The following is a 9,008-nucleotide window of genomic DNA, read 5'->3' as shown; positions in this document are numbered from 1 at the left end:
CAAAAGTGGTGAGCAAAGTTCATGTATCCTAAATCTGTAATCTGTTGATATGCGGTTTAACAACAACTACACCTCCATCCGAAGTTATTTGGGGTCTGATTCTGCAATTTATCAAGTAAAAAGATGCTACAACTTTTTACGTCAAAGTAGAAACAGAAGGTTACATGCTGAGAAAAAATAAAAAAAATGTGGAGATAACATGTAATCCAAGTGAGAAAGTTTCAAACTTTTAATTAACTTGAGCTCTCATTATGGCAGAGTTATAACCGTTTATCAGTTAGGCGGATATATGCAGTGGAGACTTCACTTTTCTTTTTCCTTAAACGTTGAAGCAGTAGCCCACTTGAAGTAACTAGAATTTGATTCAGAATTTGATGTAGGTCCCTGGAAGAGAATTTATATTTCAGAGAGAATTTAGCAAGATAGAAGAATTAAAATACAACTTCTTATTAGACAACTTGGCGAGACAACCATTTATTCATATTGCGGAAAACATAATGAGTGCAAGCCATAGAAAATACAGTTTTTAAATAAAAAGATGATATCCAGTTAAACAAATTGGAAAAAGCTGCAAGTCTCAGAATCAGCTCAAGAGTATTTTCCAATGAAACAGAACGAAACACTAAAATTATTATACTGAGAAAAGCCCTCATCCTTTTCATTTTGATAAGTAAAGAAGTACCTTTAGTCAATAGTACCGAGAAAGTGCAAAAATAATTCTTTTCTTTACAACGATGAGAGAGCAAGAAATTACACTGGAACTCCTTTAGCTAAGTAAAGAAGTCCTTAAAGATTATACAAGTATCCAGATTATGTCCGTTATATAATTTATCTATTAACCCAAATATTGTGAATATCCCTCGTCAGGCACAAGCGCTATCTTTTGCATTATTAGTCAAATATTGACTGGGAGAAGGGGATTGAGCTTGCAGTCAAAGCAACAACGCACGGACAAGCTAAATTAACTCTCTTAATTATAATGCAGCGTATGCATGCCAACACTATTTTCAATTGAAATCCAGGAAAGAATTGTACACATATTTTGTGTTTTTTATTTCGGAATACAGATATTTCACTTGGCGCATAAGAAATTAGATATAGTAAATTAAATCTCTAAACTAAGCTCAACAAACAGCCAAACAATCAAAATCAGGGAAGACTAAATCCTAAAATAAGACGATGAAAACTGCAAAACAAAAAGCATGAGGAAAGGCACAATAAAGAGAAAGACGAAGAAGAACCGTGCAAAAATTGAAATAGACAGATGGCTGGGAAGAATTAAAGGGAACGCCGCCACATTATTCTAAAAAAAATAATGGATAAAAGAAAGAGGAGGAAGAAGAAGAAAAATTTAAACCAAGAATCGGAAGTAGAAGGAGAAGTAAGCAGTTTGGAAGGAAAGCACAGAGGAGTACCTCAAGGCCTGACAACTTATTGTATGAATTGGTATTTTCAGAATATGCCGTGCATCACAACAAGACTATAGCAAAGCGTCAAACTGGATTATTCAGCTAATGTCAAAGTCACGAATAGAACAAGAAGGGGGCTTGTTGAAATTCAACTTCAGGAGCTCTGGGTATGTATTTTCATTGGGCCTTGTGGTTTGAAAACTGAAGGTTCTCTTTAGGAAATGGCGCAATATAAAATGCCATACAGAATATTCCAATATATAGATGAGGCATCATAAATATCAAGAACATATAACATTTCATAAAAAGCAAACTTTAATGCACATGGAAAGAAAGGAAATATCCACTGAAATTGTTGAGTGATTTGTATTGAGAAAGAAGTCCAAAATATTATAATACTCTCTTACAAACTCAAAGTAAGCAACTGAGTATTGCTTCGTCTAGCTTTTTTTTTTTTCCATGTCTTTTACATCTTTTTGCACTTGCACGCATTTTCCCTGACATCATATGAATAAAATATTGAAGGTGCGACAAATTACGTTGACTACCCAAATGTTATTTAAGCCAAGGTCAGAGTATATGAATATGTGAACAAGGATGGTGAGCTTTTATTACTTTTGTCCAACTTCATTGGAGATAATTATGTGAACTTCTATATTGATAAAATGGTCTCGGGAGGTCCGCGGTAAAATATGGGACTTGGGCGTATGCCCGGAATTGAATTCCGCGGTCCCTAGCCTTAGAAAATAATTTTTGAAGAAAGTTGTTGTGTTGGTTTTTAAAGGAAATAAAGAAATGAACTAATGTTGGAACTCATTGGTATTGGGCCCGTATTTTGGTTCCGGAGCCCGGTACAAATTTGTTATGATATTTAAGTCCTATCTGTAAATTTGGTGAGAACCGGAATTGATTTGACGTGATTTAGACGTCCGGTTGAAAAATTAGAAAATTTGAGTGTCCTTGAGAAAATCATGAGTTTTGAGGTTAAATTCGTAGTTTTTGATGTTATTTTGATGATTTGATCGCACGAGCAAGCCCGTATGATGTTTTAGACTTGCGTGCATGTTTGGTTTGGAGCCCCGAGGGCTTGGGTGAGTTTCTGATAGGTTTAGGCTATGTTGCGCTTGTTTTTAGATGCTTCATCATCGTTTCTTCAAGCAAAAATAATACCACATTGAGAAAATGAGATCCAAATTTAGTTTTGCTTGAACCATTAGATCCGTATCGAAATTACGGAGCCATAGGAAAAAGAATCATCGAATTTGGACATCGTATGAGGAAGTTATGCTCATTTTCGTGTCAGGGAAAATTGTTGGTTTCTGGTGTGTTCGCAAATGCGAATTTTTTCATCGCATTTGCGATGCTGAGTTCGCAAATGCGACTTCTGCCAGCCCTGCTTTGTTCGCAATTTGCGAGGGTTCGCAATAGCGAACCCTGGGTCGCAAATGCGACATCTGAGGCCTGTTAAGTGAGGTTTTTGACGAGATTCTCACCCACTTTTCAATTTTCTCAAACCCTAAACCACCATGGGCGATATTCCAAAGACCCAAACTCCTCCAAATCATTGGGTAACTGTCTCTAATCAATTTTCAACTATATTTTGTGATTATATCTTAGATTTAACATCAAATTCATGAGAATCTAAAGGAAAATTTGGGGGAAATTGTGAAATCTTTCAAAAATGTAAAATGATGATTTGAATGACCAAATGGTATCGGAATTAGATAATTTTTGTATGGATAAACTCGTAGCGGAATGGGTGTTCAATTTTTGTAAATTTTGTCAGGTTCCGAGGTACAGGCCCGGGGAGTAGACTTTTTGCAAATTGTATAAGAATCATAGTTTTGTCAATTGCAATTGTTTTCTCTTGCATTGTTTGATGTACTCAAGTCGTTTTTGGCTAGATTGAGCCGAGCGTTGATGATTTGGTAAAGGAAAAGCTAAATTGAGTATTGAATTGGCCGGATTGAGGTAAGTATCTTGCCTAACCTTGAGTGGGGGACTTCCCCTTAGGATTTGAGTCTTATATGTTGATTGTAGTTCCTGTACGCGAGGCGACAAGTGTGTATTCAGACTTATTTGTGGGAAATTGGCCTTTTAGGGTTCTTAGGTCCTTACATTCGTTGTGTATGAATGTGTTCTTGATATGGCTGAGTTCCTATTTACTAGTTTCACCTCTACATGATTAATTGGAATTAATTGCTTCATGATTCACTCTTATTGCCTAATTGACTCCTATTTGACTTAACTGAAGAGTTTTGCCTCTCCTATTGTCATGTTATATTTTCATAACTGCTTGTCTTATTTGAGAATTATTATTATCTCTCCTGAAAATTATTTAGTCTTAAGTGAAGCTAAGATCATTTTTCCCAAATTGAATTGTTGAATATCCTTGTAATTTTCCAACCTTAAATAGGGGTTTAGATAATCTATATCCTGGTTGACTTGCCTTTATTTAGGGCGACTTGACTCGTGTTGAGGTTCTGTCACGACCCGGATTTCCCACCCTCGGGAGTCGTGATGGCGCCTACTAATGAGAGCTAGGCAAGCCAAATTTATTTACTTGTCCATTAATAACCTAATCCATTTTAACAATTTACGACAATAATACAAAAGCAACGAAATTCAGAAATAAGCGGAAGTCTTAACATTTTCTAAAACTGAATAAAAATGTGAAAAGTTCAACAAAATCCTCTACCCAAAACTGGTGTCACTGTACTCACGAACTGCTAAGAATACTACATACAAACGTCTGAAAGAGAATATAAGCTGTTTGTCTCGATTACAATGAGATAACAGATAAAAAAACTAAAGGATAGAGGAGACGCCGGGCCTGCGGACGCCTGCAAGGCTACCTCGAGTCTCGCTGAAATGAAGCCTGCTCTCACACTACTGCTCCTGCTGCTCGAAACCTAGACCTGTGCAAAATAGCACAGAGTGTAGTATCAGCACAACCGACCCCATGTGCTGGTATGTGTCTGGCCTAACCCCGGCGAGGTAGTGACGAGGCTAGGACCAGACTCCAGATAAACCTGTACAGGTATATATACAAGTACAACAGAAAAATAGCAAGAAAATAACAATTTAGGCTAGGAAGGGAGCATGCTTCAGGGGTAACAGATAGAAACAAACTATCAGGAATAATGGTACGTACATCTACAGTTTAACTTCCAACAATAATGAAAAGATAAGACAACTTTCATATTCAACTCATCTTGTTGCAGGCGTGTAACTCGATCCCATTTCTCAATATCTCGTGGTAGGCGTGCCACCCGCTCCCATTTCAATATCACTCGTGGTAGGCGTACCACCCGCTCCCATTTCAGTATCACTCGTGGTAGGCGTACCACCCGCTCCCATTTCAATATCACTTGTGGTAGGCGTACCACCCGCTCCCATTTCAATATCACTTGTGGTAGGCGTACCACCCGCTCCAATTTCAATATCACTTGTGGTAGGAGTACCACCCGCTCCCATTTCAATATCACTTGTGGTAGGCGTACCACCCGCTCCCATTTCAATATCACTTGTGGTAGGCGTACCACCCGCTCCCATTTCAATATCACTTGTGGTAGGCATACCACCCGCTCCCTTTACTTTCAACACAATGCACAATACAATCCCGGCAAGGGAACAATCAAATTATTACTCTTCCTGGCAAGGGAACAATCAAATTAATACTCTTCCCGGCAAGGGAACTATAACAACAAGTCAAACATCCCGACAAGGGAGAGTCAGCTATAACCAATCCTATTCAACTTCTTCCTGGCACAACTAATACCAATATTTAGTCACAACGTTCATAGGATCAAACAAGGGTACACAATTATCAAATTAAGACTCACGGTCATGCTTGACACCGACGCATGGATACTCGTCACCATGCCCATACGTCGTACTCAACATAAACAAGTAGCAATTATGACTCAACTCCTAATCCCTCAAGCTAGGGTTAAACCAAACACTTACCTCGATGCTTTGAACTCAACTCAAGCCTCAACTATAGCTTTACCCCGTGATTCCACATCCAATCCGCTCGAATCTAGTCACAAGTCACTTCATTACTTTAATAAACACCAAATGAATCAATTTGAATGCATAAAATGAATTTTCCAAAGTTTTTCCCAAAAATTCCAAAATCGCCCCCGGGCCTACGTGGACAAAACCCGAAGTTCGAACCAAAATCCGGTTACCCATTCCCCCACGAACTCAAATATGTAATTTATTTTGAAATCGGACCTCAAATTGAGGTCCAACTCCCCAATTTTTGAAAAAACCTAGGTTCTACCCAAAACCCCCAATTTCACCCATGAAAATCATTGATTCTAAGTTGAAAACATGTTAAATGATGTTAATGAGTGAAATAATTAAGTAAAAATCGACTTACAAATGATTTGGAATGAAACTTGTTCTTGAAAAATCGCCTAAGGAGTTGTATTTTGAAAGTGGGGTGAAAAATGGCCTAAAATTCGACTAAGTATGAAAATTGTTGGGCTGCACATATGGGAATTGCAAACTGGGGTTCGCAACGACCATTTGTGGGAATTGCGAAGCTGGGTTCGCATTTGCGAACCCTTCCCATTTTGCCAGGCCTCGCATTTGCGATGAAAAGGTCGCATTTGCGACCCATTGAGTTTCGCATTTGCGAGAAACAAGATCGCATTTGCGATCAGTAGGCCAAGTCCCAGGCTTCGCAATTGCGATACAAAGCTCGCATTTGCGAGCTCGCAATTGCAAGACACATTTTCGCAAATGCGAAAATCACAGAAGAAGCATACCAGATTTTTATTAAGTTTAAAAATGCACTCCGACACCTATCCAAAACTCACCAGAGCCCTCGGGGCTCCAAACCAAATATGCACACAACCTCAAAAACATCCTACGGACTTACTCGCGCGACCAAATCGCCAAAATAACATCATATACATCGAATCAAGCCTCAAAACTCATGATTTCTTCCAAATTTTCATAAAACATCAATTTTCCATTTTAAGTCCGAAACACGTCAAACGACATCCGTTTTCAACCAAACTTTACAGAAAGCGCTTAAACCATATATAAGACTTGTACCGGGTGCCGGAACCAAAATACGAGCCCGATACCATAGTCTTTTAATCAAGTTTCATTTTTATTTACCTTAATCATTTCCAGAAAACAATTTCACACAAAAATTTATTTCTCGGGCTTGGGACCTCAGAATTCGATTCCAGGCATACGCCCAAGTCCCGTATTTTCCTACGGACCCTCCGGGACCGTTAATCACGGGTCCGGGTCCGTTTACCCAAAATGTTGATCGAAGTCAAATTTATTCATTTAAATATCAAGAGTTAGCATTTTTCTCATAAAATTCATATTTAAACCTTCCGGCTACGCGTCCGGACTGCGCACGCAAATCGAGGCAACCCTAAATGAGGTTTTCAAGGTCTCGGAAGTACAGAATAGGTAAGAAAACAGGTGATGACCCTTTAGGTCGTCACATTCTCCACCTCTAAAACAACCGTTCGTCCTCGAACGGACAAAAGAAAGAAGTACCTGAGTCGGGAAAAAGATGAGGATAATGGCTCCGCATATCGGACTCGGACTCCCAGGTCGATGCCTCAGGGGGCTGATCTCTCCACTGAACACAAAAAGAAGGAAAACTCTTGGATCTCAACTGACGAACCTACCGGTCTAGAATAGCTACCGGCTCCTCCTTATAAGACAAATCCTTGTCCAATTGGACAGTGCTGAAGTCAAACACGTGGGCTGGATCGTCATGATACCTCCGAAGCATGGATACATTAAAAACTGGATGCACGGCTGATAAGCTAGGCGGCAATGCAAGTCTATAAGCCACCTCTCCCACTCGATCAAGAATCTCAAACGGACCAATGAACCTTGGGCTAAGCTTGCCCTTTTTCCCAAATCTCATCACGCCCTTCATAGGCGACACTCGGAGCAATACCCGCTCACCAACGATAAATGCCACATCTCGAACCTTGCGGTCTGCATAACTCTTTTGCCTAGACTGAGCTGAACGACGCCTATCCTGAATGATCTTGACCTTGTCCAAGGCCTCCTAAACCAAATCTGTACCCAACAACCGAGCCTCTCCCGGCTCAAACCATCCAACCGGAGACCGACACCGTCTACCATATAAAGCCTCATAAGGAGCCATCTGGATGCTCGACTGGTAGCTGTTGTTGTCGGCAAACTCCGCCAAAGGAATGAACTGATCCCACGAACCTCCAAAGTCAATAACACAAGCTCGAAGCATATCCTCTAGAATCTGAATAGTCCGCTCGGACTGACCGTCCGTCTGGGGATGAAATGCTGTGCTCAAATCAACCCGTGTGCCCAACTCTCGCTGAACTGCTCTCCAGAAGCGTGAGGTAAACTGCGTACCCCGGTCCGAAATGATAGATGCCGGCACACCATGAAGGCGAACAATCTCCCGGATATAAATCTCAGCTAATCTCTCAGAAGAATAAGAGACTGTCACAGGAATGAAATGCGCTGACTTGGTCAGCCTATCAATAATAATCCATATCGAATCGAACTTCTTCCGAGTCAACGGATGCCCAGTAACAAAATCCAAAGTAATCCGCTCCCACTTCCACTCGGGAAGCTCAATCCTCTGAAATAAACCACCAGGCCTCTGATGCACGTACTTAACCTGTTGACAATTCAAACAACGAGCCACATATGCTACGATATCCTTCTTCATTCTACGCCACTAATAATGCTGTCGCAAATTCTGATACATCTTCGCGGCGCCCGGATGAATAGAGTACCTGGAGCTCTGGGCCTCCTCTACAATCAACTCTCGAAGCCCATCCACATTGTGCACACAAACTCGCCCCTGCAATCTCAAAACTCCATCCGCATCTAAGGTAACCTGCTTGGCACCTCCTCGTTGCACCGTATCTCTAAGGACACACAAATAGGGATCATCAAACTGTCGATCACGGATACGCTCCAATAATGAAGAACGAGCGACCGTGCAAGCTAGCACATGACTGGGCTCAGAAACATCCAGTCTCACAAACTGATTGGCTAAAGCCTGAACTTCCAAGGCAAGCAGCCTCTGACTGACCGGAATATAAGCGAGACTGCCTATACTAGCTGACTTCCTACTCAAAGCATCGGCCACTACGTTGGCCTTCCCCGGATGATAAAGAATGGTGACATCATAATCCTTCAACAACTCCAACCACCTCCTCTGCCTCAAATTCAACTCCTTTTGCTTGAACAAGTACTGAAGACTCTTGTGATCAGTGAACACCTCACACGCCACGCCATACAGATAATGCCTCCAAATCTTCAAGGCATGAACAATGGCTGCTAACTCCAAATCATGAACCAGATAATTCTTCTCATGGATCTTCAACTGCCTCGAAGCATAGGCAATGACCTTGCCCTCCTGCATCAACACTGCTCCAAGCCCAATACGGGAAGCATCACAATAGACTGTATAGTGCCCTGAACCTGTGGGCAAAACCAACACCGGTGCCGTAGTCAGAGCTGTCTTGAGCTTCTGAAAGCTCGCCTCACACTTATCCGACCATCTGAACTGGGCACCCTTCTGGGTCAATCTGGTCATCGGTGCTGCAATAGATG

At 41.0% G+C, this 9,008-nt stretch overlaps 1 protein-coding gene across 1 annotated transcript in view; it reads left to right on the top strand.

Annotated features, from left to right (window-relative positions):
• The window catches only part of LOC109217069 (uncharacterized mitochondrial protein AtMg00810-like), a 2,200-nt gene extending 1,870 nt beyond the window's left edge, over positions 1 to 330 (top strand). Inside the window, exon 2 of the mRNA XM_019381298.1 lies at positions 259 to 330. Within this exon, the coding sequence (XP_019236843.1) occupies positions 259 to 330 (72 nt within the window). The remainder of the gene's footprint in view (positions 1 to 258) is intronic.
• The last annotated feature ends 8,678 nt before the right edge of the window (positions 331 to 9,008 follow it).

This window comes from Nicotiana attenuata, unplaced genomic scaffold (assembly GCF_001879085.1).
Source record: "Nicotiana attenuata strain UT unplaced genomic scaffold, NIATTr2, whole genome shotgun sequence".
Classification (NCBI taxonomy): Eukaryota; Viridiplantae; Streptophyta; class Magnoliopsida; order Solanales; family Solanaceae; genus Nicotiana; species Nicotiana attenuata.
This window is presented reverse-complemented; position numbering and strand designations above follow the sequence as displayed.